Source organism: Bos grunniens, chromosome 11 (genome assembly GCF_055505025.1).
Source record: "Bos grunniens cultivar Pamir isolate PY7600 chromosome 11, Bosgru_T2T1.0, whole genome shotgun sequence".
In the NCBI taxonomy this organism is placed as follows: Eukaryota; Metazoa; Chordata; class Mammalia; order Artiodactyla; family Bovidae; genus Bos; species Bos grunniens.
Genome location: NC_141175.1, coordinates 102,008,703 through 102,029,471, shown reverse-complemented (window position 1 = coordinate 102,029,471; position 20,769 = coordinate 102,008,703). Strand labels below are relative to the sequence as shown.

General features: G+C 44.4%; 1 protein-coding gene and 1 pseudogene across 1 annotated transcript in view; both read right to left on the bottom strand.

Moving 5' to 3' along the window:
* Positions 1-16,619, bottom strand: part of LONRF2 (LON peptidase N-terminal domain and ring finger 2) — a 25,085-nt gene extending 8,466 nt beyond the window's left edge. The window contains 11 exon segments of the mRNA XM_086327944.1: positions 1-128; positions 671-829; positions 2,031-2,067; positions 2,070-2,148; positions 2,995-3,109; positions 4,473-4,572; positions 6,273-6,474; positions 7,366-7,527; positions 8,184-8,306; positions 10,654-10,772; positions 16,484-16,619. Of these exon segments, the coding sequence (XP_086184070.1) occupies positions 1-128; positions 671-829; positions 2,031-2,067; positions 2,070-2,148; positions 2,995-3,109; positions 4,473-4,572; positions 6,273-6,474; positions 7,366-7,527; positions 8,184-8,306; positions 10,654-10,722 (1,174 nt within the window). The 5' untranslated portion in view covers positions 10,723-10,772; positions 16,484-16,619.
* On the bottom strand, positions 15,030-20,769 carry LOC147363705 (LON peptidase N-terminal domain and RING finger protein 2 pseudogene; annotated as a pseudogene).

The following is a 20,769-nucleotide window of genomic DNA, read 5'->3' as shown; positions in this document are numbered from 1 at the left end:
TGTAGCCGTCTCTGTGATGGTGGCTCAAAACCTGGAAGCGGCTGATCCCTACAGCATCAATGATGGAGCCGCCGTAGGAGAATGTCCTGATGTCCTTGATTGCCAGCGTGCAGTCATACTCCGGGATCCTGGTGGGACAAGTGAGAGAGACGGCTGAGAATCGGCAGCTGTGATGTTCAAGGGGAAGGACTGGGAGCCAAGACTAGAATGAAAGGTGGAGTCACAACACAGATGTCCCCAGGCTTATACTTCGATGTGTAACAGGAGCCACTAGAGATTACCAACATCATCTTAAATTGTTCTCCAAGAAAAATGATGCATTTAATTATAAGCCCCCTCCTCTTTTTAATCTTTTGGCTGCACCACACAGCATGTTCACAATTACACAGTGTTAGTCACTCAGTCCTGTCCAGCTCTTTGTGACCCCATGCACTGGACCACCAGGCTCCTCTGTCCATGGGATTTTCCAGGCAAGAATACTGGAGTGAGCAGCTGTTCCCCTGTCAAGTGGAATCTTGCCAACCAGGGATCAAAACCAGATCTCCATGTTGCAGGCAGATTATTTACGATTTGAGCCACCAGGGAAGCCCTGCCACTCAGCATGTGGGATCTTGTTTCCCCAACCAGGAATCAAACCCATATCCCCTGCATTGGAAGCGTGAACTCTTACCCTGCGTGCTCAGCAGATAAACACATGCCACTCCGTCTGGTGCCCATTTCCAGGCATCTTCGTATCATAAGCCAATAGCAGGGCTCAAAGACATGCAGTGGGCAGGGCACGGTGGGGAAGGCCATGGCGCACACAAAGATGGGCACATCTCTGGTCAGACTGCAGGGTAAGAGGAATGTTAATTAGATGTGGAAGCTGTCAGACACAGAAGGGTATGACAACCGTGGTTCTCTTAATGACAAAACCCACGGGTTTGCCTAAGCCTTAGGCGGGAAAAGAAAGTCAACAGTCACAGCGTGAGAAAGTGCTCAGCAAGCCCTCTTATTTAATCTGATGAGAGAATGTGCTTAAGATCACTATGAACACATTCTCATGACCTTGAGGGCACAGTGCTAAGTGACGTAAGTCAGACAGAGAAAGACAGAAACTATATGACCTCATTTGTATATGCATCTAAAAACAAACAAAACCAAGTTCATAGACAGAGGACAGACAGGGTTACCAGTGTAGAGAGAGAGAGAGAGTGTGTGTGTGTGTGTGTGTGCGTGCGTGTGCGTATGTGTGTGCATCTGCTTTTGTGTGTATCTGTGTGTGCAATGGGTGGAGGGGGTCAAAAAGCACAAAGCTCCAGTTATAAAATAAGTCCTGGAGATGCAACGCACAGCATGGTGACCATAGTTAATAATCCTGTATTGCATATTTAAAAGTTGTTAAGAGAATAAATCTTAAAAAGCTCTTATCACAATAAAAGTATTGTAACTGTCTGGAGACAGATGTCAACTTAGATCTACTACGGTGATCATTTCCCCATATACACAAATACCAACTCACTCCGTTGTACACCTGAAACTAGTATAATGTTAAACGTCGGTTACATCACAAGAAAAAAAAATAAGAAAAAATTCTGATGAAAGCAAAAATGACAGACGTCTACTAATAAATAAAAAAGACTAGAAGAATGATAAGATCTCAATCCTTACAGGTCACTACAACACAAAACTTTAATCACTTTAAAAGAAAAAAGAACTGTCAAGCCTATTTTGAGGGGAAAAAAGCCTCTTTTCAAACATCTTTTGTTTTTAATGAACTGTGCCTTTTCACTTCTGAAAAACTCAGTATTGCTTATTTAGATATAAAAAGCAGCCATATAATTGTCAAAACACACTTTTGGAATATTTCTTACAACCTTCTTCAATTAAATTCCATAAACGCTTTGCAATTAATTTTTTTTTCTTTTTTGAGGCCAATTTCTCTGCCAAAGAGGGGGAAAAAAAAAAACTGAGATAGAGCTGTGAGGTTAGCCACATTTTCTTCTTGTAACCTCAACTCAGCACAAAGTACCTAGAACACGAGGACTTACTGTGACAGCTCCACCATTTCTTCATCATAGATTCTCTGTCAGACAGCTCATCTGAGAAATACCGAAATATTAATTCTTCGGCAAGAGCAGTCGTATTAAAATTGCTGCTTGCCAACAACTGTAACAAAACAAAGTTAAATAATACTGCCTGGTATTTAACTCTTTTTAAGAATTTGTTTTTTTGACGTGGACTATTTTTAAAGTCTTTATTAAATTTGTAAAAATATTGTTTCTGTTTTACGTTTTGGTTTTTTGTCTGCAAGGCATGTCAGATCTTAGCTCCCCAACCAAGGATGGAACCCACACACTCTGGAGGGGAAGGTTAAGTCTTAACCACTGCACCACCAAAGGAAGTCCCTATGGTAATCAGTTCTTTTTTTTTTTTTTGGTAATCAGTTCTTAAGGAAAAAGAGCTCTCTTTTGTGGGAGCTGGGGTCCTAGAAGACAAAAGGGACTGAGGTGAGAAAGATGGAAGGTCGGCCCTGTGAGGGAGGGGCGGGCTGTCCCTCCCCCAGGAAAGCAGCTCAGGAGACAGGGTTCGCCTGGAGGAAGGAAGAGGCAATCCCATCTTGCTGGTGTCTACACTCTCCATGGAGAATCAGGTCAAGGAGGGGAGACGGAGTGAGTAGCAGGTGGTGGAAGACAAGAAAGTATCAAAGAATCACCTTGGAGAGTGAAAAGCTGAAGCTACCAGAGAGGCACGGTAAAAATGCTAATGGCATTTCAAGTCTCAGATTTAAGATTATGAATTTCAACTGAAATTTAATCTTCCCTACTTTGTGGGCTGATTCTAGCTTTGCTCTCTACTTATACAGACACACACAAAAGCAAAAAGAGCTGACTTTGTCAGGACTGAAAATGGGAGCTAAGGGACCAAGGAATTAAAAGCTGCATGTGAAGGGAGAGGAGGTGGAGGCCAAATTTTAAAAGTGCCCGGATTTGTCATTTCCAGAGAAATACTTACTTCTGAAAGTTTTTCTTTGCACAAGGGACAATGCGTGGCATGGTCCTGGCAGCGCTCGAGGCATTTCAGGCAAAACGTGTGTCCACAGGGTGTAGTCACAGGTTCAAAGAGCAACCTGCAGAAACATCTGGGTTTTCAGCAAGACATGTCCACAGTAGACTTTCAAAGAATCTATTCATTTTATAAGAACTCTAGAAACCACTTATACCCATTTTCTGTTTTCATCTTCCTTATCCAATTTTTATAAAATAAAGCAATTGTTAGTGAAAGTGAAGGTGAAGTCGCTCAGTCGTGTCCGACTCTTTGCAACCCGGTGGACTGTAGCCTACCAGGTTCCTCCATCCATGGGATTCTCCAGGCAGGAATACTAGAGTGGGTTGCCATTTCCTTCTCCAGGGGATCTTCCTGACCCAGGGATCGAACCCAAGTCTCCCTCATTGGAGGCAGATGCTTTAACCTCTGAGCCACCAGGGAAGCCCATATTGTTAAGGTTTATGTAATTTCTCTGACAATAGTTCAGTTCAGTTCAGTCACTCAGTCGTGTCCAACTCTTTGCAACTCCATGAATCGCAGCACGCCAGGCCTCCCTGTCCATCACCAACTCCCAAAGTCCACCCAAACCCATGTCCATTGAATCAGTGATGCCATCTAACCATCTCATCCTCTGTCGTCCCCTTCTCCTCCTGCCCTCAATCTGTCCCAGCATCAGGGTCTTTTCCAGTGAGTCAGCTCTTAGCATCAGGTGGCCAAAGTACTGGAGTTTCAGCCTTAGCATCAGTCCTTCCAATGAACACCCAGGGCTGATCTCCTTTAGGATGGACTGGTTGGATCTCCATGCAGTCCAAGGGACTCTCAAGAGTCTTCTCCAACATCACAGTTCAAAAGCATCAATTCTTCGGTGCTCAGCCTTCTTTATAGTCCAACACTCACATCCATACGTGATCACTGGAAAAACCATAGCCTTGACTAGACAGACCTTTGTGGACAAAGTAATGTCTCTGCTTTTCAATATGCTGTCTAGGTTGGTCATAACTTTCCTTCCAAGGAGTAAGCGTCTTTTAATTTCTGGAGTAATTTCAAGGAGTAAGCATCTTTTAATTTCTGACAACAGGAGACACAGAGGTAAAGAGCAGACTTTTGGACTCAGTGGGAGAAGGAAAGCGTGGGATGATTTGAGAGAACAGCATTGAAACACATACATTATCAATGTAAAACAGATGATCAGTGGGAGTTTGACGCATGAAGCAGGACAACCTGGAGGAATGAGGTGGGGAGGGAGTTGGGAGGGGGTTTCAGGATGGAGGGGACACCAGTATACTTATGGCCAACTCATACAGATGGATGGCAAAAACCATCACAATATTGCAATTATCCTCCAATTAAAACAAATAATTTTTTTTTAAAGCCCATTATGTTTAGGATACAAAATTCAGCAAGGCTGGATTTTTCAAAGTGGCGTAGATGCTATGTCACCATACCTCCTACAAAGGGCACACTTGAAGTCAGCCACCTCTATGGGGAGCTCTTCACTTTCTCCTGTGTTAGAGTTCACATTTCTTTGGGGTAAGGAGTCGGCCTCTGAAAAAATTTAAATGCTATAATTAACATTTGCACATCTGGGTAAGAGAAAGCAATGAAGTGTATTTCCTCTGGCTAAAGTGTGTTACAGGCTTCTCTGGTGGCTCAGATGGTAAAGAATATGCCCCAATGTGGGAGATTCAGGTTCAATCCTTGGGTCAGGAAGATCTGCTAGAGAAGGGAAGAGCTACCCACTATAGTATTCTTGCCTGGAAAATTCCCTGGACAGAGGAGCCTGGTGGGCTACAGTCTACTGGGTCACAAAGAGTTGGACACGACTGAAGCGACTGAGCACGCACGCAGGGACACATTTAAACGAGTTTTAAATGTCCTTGACAGTTCCAGGACCCCCAGGGAAGCCAAGATCCCTGATGCTGGATGGAGTCCCTTACAGAAAACAGTGTGGTGTTCACGTATAACCTAAGCACACCCTCCCACACAGGCACAGCCCAGAGGTATCTCGGGGTCTGTTCCAGTCCACCACAGCAATAAATTGAGTCATACAAACTGTTTTTGGTTTCTCCGTGCATATAAAACTTATATTTGGGCTTCCCTGGTGGCTCAGTGTTAAAGAATCTACCTGTCAATGCAGGAGACATGAGTTTGATCACTGACTTGGGAAGATATCCCACATGCCAAGGAAAAACTAAGCCTGTGCACCGGAACTACTGAGCCTGTGCTCTAGAGCCTGGGAGCTGCAACCACTGAAGCCTGAGCACCCTAGAGCCCGCTCTGCCAGAACAGAAGCCACCGCAGGAGTCTGAGCACTGCAACTGGAGCAGCCCTCACTCTCTACCACTAGAGGGAGCCCTCGAGCAGCAACAAGGACCCAGCACAGCCAGAAATTACTAAATTCAAAAAAAAACCTTATGTTTACGCTATATTGTATTCCACTAAGTGTGCAGTAGCATTATGCCTAAAAAAACAATGCACATATATTAATTAAAAATAGTGTTAGTCGCTCAGTCGTGTCTGACTCTTTGTGACCCCATGGACAGTAGCCCGCCAGGCTCCTCTGTCCATGGGATGCTCCTGGCAAGAATACTGGAGTGGGGTGCCATTCCCTTCTCAAGGGGATCTTGCGAATCCAGGGATCGAACCTTGGTCTCCCACATTACAGGCAGATTCTTTACCATCTGAGCCACCAGGGAAGCCCTAATTAGAAATAACTTATTGCTAAACAGGCTAACCATTTCCTGACAACACAAGATTGCCACAAACCTTCAATCTGCCAAAAATAATAATAATGATAATCTGCAAAGCACAATAAATGAGGCATACCTATACCTTAAATCATCTCCAGATTACTAATACTTATAGCAATACATGTAAATGTTATGTAAATAGTTGTTACACAGGGTAAAAGCAACTTAGGCTTTTTGGCACTTTCTGAAATTTTTTTCCCCAAATATTTTTGATCTGTGGTTGGTTGAATTCACATGTACTGAAGCCTGACTGTATACAGGCATTATTTATCTATAAGTCATGAATAAAAGTTAAAGTTATACCTAAATTTCTGTGCTTTTTTTGGCTATGAAGTCTTTATAGAAGTAACCACTGAAACTGGCCTATAATCTGAAAGGTGATATATTCATTATTCATCTTAAACTGCCTATATAAAAATTTTTTAAGTGTATTAAGCATCAGCCAACAGTCTATAAGTCTACAGTCACATACTCCAAGGTAAACAGCCTACTGACCTTTCTTGGGAATTTTTCCAGGGGCATTCACATCGTGTGCATCCTCTGAGTCATTCGCAAACTGTCTCTTTAAACCAGTGCTGGGCTCCATTGGAAGGATGCCGTCTAACACCTCCTGATCCTCTTCACAGTGTAAGCTCAGTATGAAATGTAAAACTGAGGAACTGTTATTTCTAAACACATCAGGTTTCTCAGATGGATTCTGATAAAGTAGGAAAAAAGAATCCTGAATGTTAAAGACAACATAGCATAAGAAAAAAAGTTCATGCAATAGCCTTTCTTGGGCATCTTTGGAAAAAAAGAAGGCTTACACTCTTCCTTCATAATGGGTTTCATCTATTAACTGCTGAGATGAACTGTACAGTTTTCATGGTAAAATATAAGGATAATTTCTCCCTGAGGAAGCAACTGAATACCAGTATTCATATATTCAAATTATCCCTATGCTTTCTTTTCTCTAAGACAAAATAATTTCAAGTCTCCTGAGGTTTTGGGTGTTTTGGAATGTTCTAGAAGTTTCTTTCAATCTTCAGTGATTTTCTTTTTAAATATTTTATCTACTCAGCTGCGCCACTCTTAGTTGCATCATATGGCATCTTTAGTTGCAGCATGTGGGACCTAGTTCCCTGACCAGGGGTCAAATCCAGGCTCCCTGCATTGCAGGCAGAGTCTTAGCCAGTGGCCCACTAGGGAAGTCCCATCAATCTTCAGTGATTTTCAGTACTTCCAGCAACACCCTTGGAAAGTTTTAACTCTCAAGAGGAGAAGCCAGAACTGGTCTTGAGAAGTACTAGCTAATGGAATGTCAACATCTGAATAACTTATAAATGTCCAAAACTACATTAAGCTTAATAGAGATAACAGTGACTTCCCTGGGGGTTCAGTGGTTAAGAAGCCACCTCTCAATGCAGGTCACGTGGTTCCATTCCTGGTCAGAACTAAGATCCCACATCCCCTGGAGCAGCAAAACCCAAGAGCCACAATTGGAGAGTCTGTGCTGCAACAAGAGATCCTGTGTGCTGCAACTGAGACCTTACGCAGCTCAATTAAAAAAAAAAAAAAGATAATGTTGACAAATACACGCACTTCCTACCTTAGACCTTCCTGCACTGCCACCTTCCTCCACAGGACCCTGGCTGTTCATATGGCTCTGAAATTGAGCCTTTAATCTCATGTTCAACAGTATACTTTGGGTGGAAGAGGTTAAATTCTAAGGCATGTTTTCTGAAGCAGGGAAAAACACCTCACACAGTACCTACAAAATTACCAAGAGGAAAAAAGCATTTTTTAAAACACTTTTGAAAAATACATAACAAACCTAAAAGATTCAGAGGAAATGTAAAAACAAGAACTCACGGTCACTGGAAATGCTAAGGCTGTGTAACTACCGTTCACGAGCTTTTTTTTAACAGGGTAGATCTTTACACCAAGTGTGACTTGATGACCTCTAATAAGATTAGGCTAAAGATCTGCATAAAAGAGTAGATATTTCTGCATCTCATTGGTGAAGCTTTGCTGAAAATTTCAAGTCAACCTATGTAGCTGAATTGATATATTGTACATATGTCTTTTATGTGGCTCCTCCACCAACTATAACATTTGAATTACAAACTCTAGGATAAATCACCTTGCATCCCCAGCGTCATACATTAACCTTGTCTCACTGATACATGTCATTAGTTCAGCAGAGGTGAGATATATGTGCCCTGCCTCATGAAATGTGCTGCATTATCCATGGATGAAGGTTATCAAATGCATGAACTCATCATTATCATTGTGCATTTTAAATCACACTGTCATGAATATTCAGAGTTACATTTCTGGCTTATTTTACACAAAGGAGCTACTCAGCATGAACACAAAGGCAGAAAGTAAGACTCAAAGAAGCAAGTCATTGAAAGGGAATCACACCTTCTGGGCTTCTTTCTTCACTGAGTTACATTCAAGATTTAGAGCAAGGCAGTAGAGAAACTCCCTCAACGTCTCCTTACTTCTTCCCAGTCCAGAGAGAGCCTCGGCTTTCACACGATGCCCCTGGATGCATCCAAAGACAAACATTTGAAAAAAACAGTGTGATGATACACTTGTGTACAAACAGCCCTGAAAAAAAATCACTGCAACAGTTTTACTTTCATATTAAATAGAATAAACACAAGCCCACAGAGGATGGCTTCAGATTGACCACTTTATAAATCGGGCAAACGGGAATGTCCCACAAGTATGATCCATGATCAGAACACCAGAGTCCACACTTGGGAGTCTGATCCCAAAGCAGATCCAAGGGACCGGCTGAGAGAGAACTGGGCGCCCAGCACCTTTAACTCGCTCAGTGATCAGAGGTCACTACCATGTTCCCGTCTTCAAGGCGCATATGGGCTTGTGGGAGCAGACACACATGACAGAAATAACTATAATGAAGTGTCAGCATACAGAGTGCCACAACAGAAATGAACAAAACACAACACAGATCGGTATTTCCCAACAGCATTTGGTTTTTGCTTTATGGAGGCAATATTTTCTCAAACCACTGTATGTATTATGCTTTGTTTGACTAGTTCACGTGTTACATTTCCACTGGACTCAGTTGTTCCCATCATTTAATCTTTCTCTTCTGCGCTGTTGAATTTTTTTCTTGTTGGTCCTCAGTTGTTTGCTCATATTTAAGAAAAATGAACTGCTTCCAGCAGGTTTCCTCTGACACTGAGTCAGTTAGAGCCTTGGATGACTGGATGGATGGATGACTAGATACTGGATAGATGGATGGATGGATGACTGGATGGATGGATGACTGGATGGATGGATGGGTGGATGACTGGGTGGATGACCATATAGATGGGTCAATGGATGACTGGGCAGATGGATGACTGGGTAGATTAATGACTGGGTGGATGACTGGACAGATGGACAGGTGGATGAATGGATGACTGGATAGATGGATGGATGGATGGGTAACTGGGTGGATGACTGGATAGATGGATAGATGGATGGATGGATGGATGGATGACTGGATGGATGGATGGATGGATGGACAGACGAATGGATGGATGAATGAATGACCAGATAAATGGATGACTGGATGGGTGGATGACTGATGGATGGATGACTGGATGGGTGGATGACTGGATAGATGGGTGGATGAATGGATGACTGGCTGGATGACTGGCTGGATGAATGGATGACTGGATGGCTGGATAGATGAATAAATGACTGAATGGATGGATGACTGGGTGGATAAAATAAAGGAAAAAGGGAGAACAGGCTATATATTATCTATTAACCTGGGTTACTGTTTCTTCGGTGTTTCTAAAACAAAGATAATTAGAAAATAATTCAGCAGGAAGAAAAATATCTTAATTATTAAATAGAGAATGCTATAGGTATTCATCTCATCATAAGTTCTTTAAAACTTTAAAATATCTTAAGGGATTTAAAATTCAAAGATTCATGAAAAAAGCTATACCTTTTATTCTTTGGCTTATAAATCTTTTCAAGGACAACTTAAGCTAACATTGTTAGGTCAGCCAACCTTATTTTGTGTCACAGAGAGATATTGAAACTTTCCAGCCAAGACACAGAGATTAAAATTATTCCAGAATACATACAAAACTCACCCTTTTACTAAGATTGCTTATATTCACCATGTATATTAGGGCTCAACTGCTAGACATGATTATTATATGATCTTCCTATTTAAACTGTAATCTTAAACATATCTTTTAACTCACAAATTTATAACGTTCTTTTATTTTGTTTACATATTTGTTCAGTGCATAAGGCATATTATTCAGTTAATAATCTACTAAGTTGGAGAAGACTCCTGAGAGTCCCTTGGACTGCAAGGAGATCCAACCAGTCCATTCTGAAGGAGATCAGCCCTGGGTGTTCTTTGGAGGGAATGATGCTAAAGCTGAAGCTCCAGGACTTTGGCCACCTCATGCGAAGAGTTGACTCATTGGAAAAGACTCTGATGCTGGGAGGGATTGGGGGCAGGAGGAGAAGGGGACGACAGAGAATGAGATGACTGGATGGCATCACCGACTCGATGGACATGGGTGTGAGTGAACTCCGGGAGTTGGTGATGGCCAGGGAGGCCTGGCGTGCTGAGATTCATGGGGTCGCAAAGAGTTGGACACGACTGAGCGACTGAACTGAACTGAAGAGTAATCTAAATTAGTGTTTCTTATCTAGATCCAGTTGGAAACTTGATCTTTTGAACTGCGCTGGATTATTATGAAGTGGTTGCTACATTTATACTACCTATAAACTGAGAGAAATGTACACTGTCTATAGCTGCCTGATCACAATAGTCTTATTTAATAATTTATTAAGAACATTCCATAAATTTACATTTATTATCTCCAAAGCCGACTCATACAAATACCTTAGACAAGAGAGATTCATTCTGACAAACTTCACCAGCATCCTGCAGAGCCTGTTCATAGTTCTTCATGGATAAATACAACTCTGCTCAGAGCAGCAATAATGAATTATCACCAGGAGCTGAAAGACATCAGGGATGGAAATAAACAAATATGACTGCATTTTAAAAAATCATCTTTAAGTGATTAAAAATATTCAATTAGAAAACGAACATAAAGGTAACACTACTTTGTTGGTGGGAATGTAAACTAGAGAATGTGAACAGCCACTATGGAGAATGGTATGGAGATTCCTTAACAAACCAGGAAGAAAACTACCGTGAAAGTGAAAGTCACTCAGTTGTGTCCGACTCTTTGTGACTCCATGGACTATAGAGCCCACGGAATTCTCCAGGCCAGAATACTGGAGTGGTTAGCCTTTCCCTTCTCCAGGGGATCTTCCCAACCCAGGAATAGAACTCAGGTCTCCTGCATTGCAGGTGGATTCTTACCAGCTGAGCCACAAGGAAAGCCCAAGAATACTGGAGTGGGTAGCCTATCCCTTCTCCAGAGGAGCTTCCAAACCCAGGGATCAAACCGGGGTCTCCTGTGTTGCAGGCGGATTCTTTACCAACTAAGCTATCACAGACAATAAGAAAACTACAGTTCATAAAGACATGTGTAGAACCCTGGTGGTCCAGTGCCTAAGACTCCAAGCTCCCAATGCAGGGGGCCCGGGTTCGATCCCTGGCCTGGGAACCAGATCACACGCCACAACTTAAAGAAAAAAAAAGATCCCACAGCCTGCAAGGAAGATCGAAGATCCCACATGCTACAACTGAGACCCAGCACAAATAAATTTTTTAAAAAAGACACAAGTATCCCAATGTTCACTGCAGCACTATTTACAATAGCCAGGACATGGAAGCAACCTAGCTGTCCACTGACAGATGAATGGATAAAGAAGTTGTGGTACATATATACAATGGAATATTACTCAGCCATAAAAAGGAATGGATTTGAGTCAGTTGTAGTGAGGTGGATGAACCTAGAGTCTGTTATACAGAGTAAAGAAAGTCAGAAAGAGAAAAATAAGTATCATATATTAATGCATATATATGGAATCTAGAAAAATAGTACTGATGAACCTACTGACAGAGAAGAAATGGAAATACAGATGTAGAGAATGGACTTGTGGACAGAGCAGGGAAAAGAGGCTAGGAGAAGTTGAGAAAATACATTGACATATATACAAAATCATATGAAAAACAACTAACAGCAAGCTGCTGTATAACACAGGGGCCCAGCCTGGCACTCTGTGATGACCTAGAGGGGTGGGATGGAGGCAGGAGGCTCAAGACGGACGGAATATTTTTATAATTATGACTGGTTTGCACTGATGTATTGCAAAAACCATCACAACATTGTAAAGCAATTGTCCTCCAATTAAAAAAAAAGGTAAAATAAATAACTTCTCAAATCACATGTAGAGTTTCGTAGTTTGGTAAGTATATTTTACACAGCTTCTCTCAGGCAATCAGAAACGAGAACGAGTGATATCTCAAAATGCATCAAGAAAACAGCCTGCCACACACACAGTAGCTACAACACAATTTCCACTGAGTAAACGCTGAGCCATCTTAATGTTATAACTAGGCACAGAAAAATAAAAGATTTAGAGTAATTTTCTTGAAAGTACACAAGGAAATTTGCGCTTAAAAACATAGTAAAGCATAATTTGTTTTTCTATACAACTGAGTGGGTGCCGATTCATGACCATAATTGTACTCATAATATGTTCTCTTACGTGGGAAAAGAAGGGAAAAAAAATATTTTCCCTAGATTCTTCAAACAGAAGAGATCTTGAGAATTACCCATATGCTGCTAAGGACCTAAGTCCAGCTGCACAGAAGCCAAGAGATCTAATGACAGTCTACGGAACTTCTGAGAAGGCAGGGCACCACGGAAGCACGACAAAGCCAGAGCTCAAGAAAGCAGAACCGTTACGACTATTTCTTATGCTGCTGGACATGATTCACTTTACCCGTGCTCGTGCTAGGATCTCTGAAACAGGGCTGAAGCGTGCCTTTTAGCTGATCGATAAATACTCCGGGCACCTAAGATGTGTTCTCATCTCTCTACTTCACACAGGTTTTCAGCTTGCTCAAAATCCTTGAGCTTGACTTTTTCTCAAAGTAAGTACTTGGTGCTTTCGAAACCCTACTCTGTATCTTCTTAGTTTACACAGTTAACTGGGAAAACAGGCATAAAGGAACTCATGCAAAAAGATATCTGTATCAAGACATGGTGAGCAGGCACTGCGCATAAATGTGTTATTGCTACAAGTGTATAATACAGAGAAGGGTATGACAGGGGCAAAGGGGAAAGGGACAGCAGGAATGGAAAGCCAAACAAGAAAAAGCTGAATTTTTTAAAAAGACACTGACTAGCTACAACAGAGATCAGCAACTTTTTCTTCTGTAAAAGGCCAGGTATTAAACACTTTAGGCTTTGCAGGACAAAAGGTCAACTCGAGGATATGCAGGTATTTATATAACAAGAAAACAAATTTTTATAACTTATTTGCTGACAAAATTCAAAATATTTTTGTAATATAGGTCCATGGGGTCACAAAGAGTCAGACACGACTGAGCACACACATACACTCCACACACACACACACACACAATTAGAAAAATGGAATTCTCTTCCAGAAGGTAAAATTTTCTCAATTCAGGTTCAGACTTAGTGTCCCCTCTCATAAAAATCAACTGAAAATGTTCACCGCCTGATCTATAATGAAATTTTACATATTCATCGAAAATGCTCACAGGTACTATGCAATACTGATGTCAGTCACAAATGTGATTTTAAGATTTTTTTTTGATGTGGACCATCTTTAAAGTCTTCAATGAATTTGTTACCATACTGCTTCTATTTTATGTGGTTTTTTTGGCCACCAAAAAACTACCTGGGTAGTTCCCCCAATAGGTATTGAACTCAAGGCTCCTGAGTTGGAAACGTGGAGTCTTAATCATTGGACCATCAGGGAAGTCCCAAACATGTAATTTTTAGTCGAGTATTTCACTGCCTGGAAGGTGTTCATAGAATTCTATTATATTCGTCTCATGATATTAGCCTCTGTAGTCAATCTACACTGAACATAATTGCAGATTAATCCTTTCCAACCCAATATCAGGTTAAAGTGCCTCAAGGGCACAGTTAAATGCATTTTGAAACACAGAAATTTTTTAGAGATTTTTAGAAATCTAAAACCAAAAAAACAAAAAAGAGAGAGAGAGAGAGAAAGAAAATGCTGCTGGAAATATATTCTGAGCTTGGGAAATACACCTACTGCAAATCTATGTGAGAACAGACATTTCCATCTTGTTCCCACTTTGCTGCAAGTTGATTCTCTGGAATGCTCTAAATAATCACACCTGATGAAAAAAATAGCTGACTCTTCCATTCTAGTATTTGCACTGTTTCCTTTGATGTTGCAACAACAGCGGTGGTAGTGAACATTTTTCTCTTATTCTTGAATTTAAGAAAAAAAATGTCTAATGTTTTAACATGAAGTATGTTTGCTAAAATCTTCCGAAAGAGAATATTTATCAAATTAGGTTAAACTGCCTCTTATTCCTAGTTTCTTACAAAGGCATTATAACATGTGGGTATGTTACATATAACAAGTCTCCCCGCTGGTATTACTGAATGGTTTATCTAATGCTGAATTACCCTTACATTTCAGGGGTAAGCCTTCCCTCTTGACCTTAACTCTTACTACATAGCTGGATTCAAAATACTAAGAAATTTAAAGTTTTGGCATCTATGTAACGTGGTGGTGGTGGTTTAGTCGATAAGTCGCGTCTGACTCTGCGACCCCAGGGTCTGTAGCCCGCCACACTCCTCCTTCCACGGGGATTTCCAGGCAAAAATACTGGAGTGGGCTGCCATTTCCTCCTCCAGAGGATATATAACCGTCTAAAAAAGCTAATTACACCGTAACAGCACCTAACGGCCTTTGAGAGAGGAGAGAGGTCAGAGCCTGACTGCAGAATGTAAGAGCATCCTTCCTGGGTTCACCAGCTGAATCCCCAAAGCAAACCCGGCCCCACTGCAAGGTTCTCTTCTGCGCCCTGCCCCAGAGCGTGAGCCATCTGCATTTTCCTACATGACCACCGAAAACCCTTCACTACACTCCCAAGATAGGGTGAAAAAGCAGTCTTGGCCTCACAAGACGGTTCAGCAATGCCGCGCAGGTCCTGGAAAAGACCGCCCGCGGGTGGACCTGGCTTCTGCTCTTCGCCTCACCACTTCCAGAAAGTTCTCCCGTCCCGGGCCTGCGGCTCAACAGGTGCGCGGGCAGGCGGCCCTGCGCCCGCGCCCACTTACCCAGGTCCAGGGCTTGGTGACACCTGGCTAGCGCGGCCTCGGGCTGCCGCTGGCGCTGCAGGTTCCGGGCCTGGTCCGCCAGCCTGCGCGCCCAGCACTCGCCCGGGAAGGACTTCTCCAGCAGGCCGCTCAGCGCCACGTTGACCTGGCGCGCCGGCCCGGCTCGGGGCAGCGCCCGCACACGGTGAGCCCGCACGGCAGCGTCACTGGCTTGTGCAGCAGCCGCCGGCAGCGCGGGCAGCCCAGCAGGTCCCGGGGCGCCTCCCCGGGGGCGCGGCCCGGGCTTTCCCGCCGTTCGCGCGGGCCCAGGGCGCGCGCCAGGCTGACCGTCAGTTCCCCTAGCTCGTCCAGCCGCAGCGCCCCCAGCAGCGCGGCGCCGCGGAGCGCTCCCAGGCACTCGAGGAGGCGGCCAGCGCGGGCCAGCGCGACCCCCAGCCGCAGGCACAGGCCGCGGTCGGGCTGCGCCAGGCCGGCCAGCGCCGAGCGGTAGAGCTCGGACGCCGTGTCGTACTCGCCCGCGCGGAAGGCCTCGTCGCCCTTGTCCACGCGTTGTGGCGCCGGCTCCCCGCAGTCGCCTCCGCAACAGGGTGGCGGGACCGGCTCGGTGCTCAGGCCGCACTTCCACCCCCCGCGGCGGGCGCAGGGCGCGGCCGGAACCGCGGGCTTCGGGCGGCTGAGACAGCCCCGCCCTGTGCAGGACCGCCCACCACCCCACCCCCACCGCCGGCGGCTCCCGCAGACCCTCCTCTCCTCGCCCCGGGCGACCCCGCGCGCGTCTACGTGCGCGCTCCTCTGCACGCGCCCCCCGCCCGCGCGTTCTCTGCATGCCTTCCGCGTCTTCTAGGGCCCGCAGCCACCTGCGCTCTTGGAACAGGTGCCCTCAGCCTGCCCGGCGCTCAGCTCCGCGTGCTGAGTGCCAGCCTGGCTCCAAGGCCTGGTCAAGACCACCACCTGCGGCTGTGCTTAAAAAGAGAACAGATAAGTACCAAGGGTGTAAGGTGTAACATGGTGACTATGGCTAACGCGGCCGTACCATGCACAGGAAAGTTGTTAAGAGAGCAAATCCAAGAGTTCTTATCACAAGGAGAAAATTTGTTTTCCCCTTCTTTTCTTTCTTTCTATTGCGTCTATAGGAAAAGATGGAGAAGGGAATGGTTACCCGCTCCAGTATTATTGCCCAGGAAATCCAAGGACAGCAGTAGCCTAGCGGGCTGCAGTCCATGGGGTCACAAAGAGTCGGACACGACTGAGGCAACTTAGCCCGCACACAAGATGACATTCTGTTTGAGAGGAGCTTAAGGCATCACAGTGGATGCTCCCAATTAGGAGAGGTCACTCAGGTTACACAGCATGAACATAGCCGAGGTCAATGGGCTTGACCCTCCACACAGTCTGAGTGGAGCACTAGTTGAGCACCCTAGGCCCAGATGGGTCATGATGGGTTCCTCAGAAGCCCACCTTCAAGACCATTCTATTGAGTTCCATCACCTCTGCATTGTTTGAGGACCACATGTTGTGGATTATCTATTAATAATGATCAATACATAATTGAGGCTCCAAAGGATCTCTGCTGGTGAGTGCTCAGGGCTAGTCCCAGCTCCTCCCAGAACAGCCTGGGCTGCTGGGCTTTAGGTCTTACCCCCACCCTCATTCTAATGAACTACTGCCTAATTATCAACCTAATTAAGCCCACCTGCTGGGGAAATCGGGGGGGGGGGGGGGGGGGGGGGGGGGGCGGGGCCCTGTTGCAGGTTCCTGTTGCACTGGTCACAGTTCTTTTGTCCCTAGATGATCAAGGGCTGACTCGGGTTTTCACCATGATGTTTGGTTATCTGTAAATTGGCCTCCACTCAGTCACCTGGATAATTGGGAGTAGACTCTGCTGTGGGGCAGGAGGCACAGCTCCCAGACATTGCTGCTCTAAAGATGCTCTGCCAGCCAGCGGCACTGACATCACCTGGAGTTGATTAGAAAGGAGAGATCTGGGGCCCCACTCAGAATAGGCACTTTAACAAGAGCTGCAAGCGATAGGAGCCACACTGCTCAAGACCCAGCTGTACCCCTCAGAGAGTGGGGGAAAGGGATCCACCTTCGGACATTTACCTCCTCTGGAGTGAAAAGGAGACCAAATGAGCAGCAACCAAATTGGAGGAGTGAAGGGGAATATAGGTACCTGATACTAACTGATAGACTGGTCCCAGCCCCTGATGGACACTGAGTATGTTGTTTAGTTGCTCAGTCATATCTGACTCTTTGCAACCCCATTGACTGCAGCCGGCGATGCTCCTCTGTCCATGGGATTTCCCAGGCAAGAATACTGAAGTGGATTGCCATTTTCTTCTCCAGGGGATCTTCCTGACCCAGGGATCGAACCTACAGCTCCTGCACTGGCAGGCGGATTTTTTACCACTGAGCTACCTAGGAAGCCTGGGCACTGAGGATGCTTGTTCCTTATTTTCACAATTATATTCACACTACCATTACATTGAGAAAACATGGTGATGTTCAAGTGAGTGTTGTTCAGTCTGACTCTTTGCAACCCCATGGACTGCATCACTCCAGGCTTACCTGTCCTTCACCAACTCTGGGAGCTTGCTCAAATTCATGTCCATTGAGTCCGTGATGCCATCCAAACAGCTCGCCCTCTGTCATTCCCTTCTCCTGCCATCAATCTTTCCCAGCATCAGTGTCTTTTCTAATGAGTCAGCTCTTTACGTCAGGTGGCCAAAGTATTGGAGCTTCAGCTTCAGTCCTTCCAATGAATATTCAGGGTTGATTTCCTTTAGGATTGACTGGTTGGATCTCCTTGCAGTCCAAGAGATTCTCAGGCGTCTTCTCCAACACCACAGTTCAAAAGCATCATTTCTTCGGTGCTCAGCCTTCTTTATGGTCCAACTCTCATATGCATACATGACTACTAGAAAAGCCATAGCTTTGACTATACTGACCTTCGTTGGCAAAGTAATGTCTCTGCTTTTTAATATGCTGTCTAGGTTTAATATAGCTTTTCTTCCAAGGAGCAAGCATCTTTTAATTTCATGGCTGCAGTCACCATCTGCAGTGATTTTGGTGCCCAAGAAAATAAAGGCTGTCACTGTTTCCCCATCTATTTTCCATGAAGTGACAGGACCGGATACCATGATCTTAGTTTTTTCAACGTTAAGTTTTAAGCCAGCTTTTTCACTCTCCTCTTTCACCTTCATCAAGAGGTTCTTTAGTTCCTCTTCGCTTTCTATCATAAGGGTGGTGTCATCTACCTGTCTGAGGTTATTGGTATTTCTCCCTGCAATCTTGATTCCAGCTCAAATGAGCTGGAGCTAAATGATGGATGAGGAATTCCTTTAGGATGGTGAAGTGAAAATGTAGGAGACATCAGTGTTCCCTGATCCTGTATAATGGCCATGGGCAGACAATTTTTAAACATCAGGCACAGATACTACAGGATTCATGGAGATAAAAATAAACTATGGGAAACGTTCCAGCTGTCTGCGACACAGATGCACAGTGAACAGGCGATGGTGTGCCTTTCTGCAGAAAATGACCACCGTCATTTCTTGAAACTTCTTGCTGAAACTTGTTGCTGGAAGCGGAAACAAGCCATCATTAGTGTTAATGGAGTTACTGGCCGACAGGTAATGAGCTATTGATCGGATAAAAGCTCTGTGGCCTTTTTCCCCCTTGGAACTCCCTGATCCTGAGCATGTGCAGTATTATAATGGAAATTTCTCTCAACAAGTCCTTTCCACTAAGACCCAATAAATCTTCACAAAGTTGTCCTCAAATGTATAACAATTTCATATATCATCTAACTATGGTTTCCACTGTCCAGAAACATCTGGTGAAAAGACAAGCAAGTAGGCTAAAAAGAAACTTAAGACATAAAACCATCCTACCCATTCTGCATTATTTGTACTCACAGCTCATTTCTTAGGTTCCCTCACTATCTACCTTCCTGCTCTTCATGCTTGGCTGTGAAAGATTGTACCCACCAAGGTCTCCCCAGTGACTATGTTCACACATGGGTTCCCACCTACATTTTTAATGACATTTTCCATCTATATAGGGAAGGTAGAAACAAGATGCTTTGGCTTCCCTGCACAGGACAATTATCTCAGGTGATATGGGTTGAAGCTTGTCAGGGAAGTATGTACATGATAACAGGGGAAGTTTTTCCAGTAGTCATATACGTATGTGAGAGTCAGACCATAAAGAAGGCTGAGCGCCAAAGAATCGATACCTTCATCAGTTGTGGTGCTGGAAAAGACTCCTGAGAGTCCCTTGGACTGTAAGGAGATCCAACCAGTCAACCCTAAGGAAAATTAACCCTGAATATTCATTGGAAGGACTAATGCTGAAGCTGAAGCGCCAATACTTTGGCCACGTGATGCAAAGAGTCGACTCAGTGGAAAAGACCTTGATGCTGGGAAAGATTGAAGGCAGGAGGAGAAGGGGACAACAGAGGACAAGATAGTTAGATAACATCACTGACTCAGTGGACATGAATGTGAGCAAACTCCAGGAGATAGAAGAGGACAGAGGGGCCTGGCATGCTGCAGGCCATGGGGTTGCAGAGAGTCGGACACAATTTAGCAACAACAACAATGGGAATTTCTGGTCAGTCCCAGTGAGGTAACTTCTGTCTCCCACAGGTAGCTTACCTAAGCCCAAAACAATCTACTCTTTCCTTCCATCTGCTTATAATAGCCTTCCATTTTATACAGCTTCTCAAAGCTCCTCTCTGCTTGCTAGAAGGAATGCTGCCCAGCTCATGAATCATTTAATAAAACCAATTAGACCTTTAAATTTTACTGTTAAATTGTTAACAATATGTGTGTACAGACACACATGCACACACACGTCTGTCGCACCCAAAGTTTTTCCCACATATCTTGATTTTACTGTTTGCTGAATATTAAGCAGGAAAAACTTTCTGTAGAATAATTAATTGACCTGCAAGTTCAAGCAGTTGTGGAATAGAAAACCTCATCATGAAAACGTTATACCCTTGGGTTTTGTCCATGCAGGAAGGGAATAGGGAGGATTTCTTTTTCTGCAACTCCCGCCAAAGCCCTGAGGAGAGTTTAAGGGCCAGGTGGGCTGAGTCCTCCGTGGCACATGGTGGCTGGTGAGGACAGCCCCTGGCGAAGAGAACAGCTGCCCTGGGCTCACAGCAGGTCCCCATTCCCCTCGGAGCTAGAGAGTGAGCTCGAGTTGCTGCCACCATCACTGAGGCAAGTTTCAAGAAAAGGAAAATTGGGTGACATTGTACAAAGACCGGAGCTTCCCCCGTGGCTCATCGAGTAAAGAATCTGCCTCCAATGCAGGAGACGCAGGTTCGATCCCTGGGTCGGGAAGATCCCCTTGGAGGAGGAAGTGGAAACCCACTCCAGTATTCTTGCCTGGGAAATCCCATGGACAGAGGAGCCTGGCGGGTTAATGTCCTAAGGGTCACAAAGAGTCAGACACAACTGAGCGACTAACACATACACACACTCATACAAAGACCAAAACAAGAGGTCCCAGTCTTTTACTAAGAATTATCTTCTGGGAGGGAAGCTTTCTGTTTTAGAGCTTATGACTTAGTAAATTAATAGACAAAATTTCCATGTCCATGGCTCAGAGACTTTTGGCAATCTCTCTGTAGACTTTTTTGATTTCCTATCTTTTACCTGCTCTTCTGCAGAGAAAAATCTGACCACGTACGTCCTGGACCTAATTTCAGAGGAGTAGTGTTTTGTAACCAT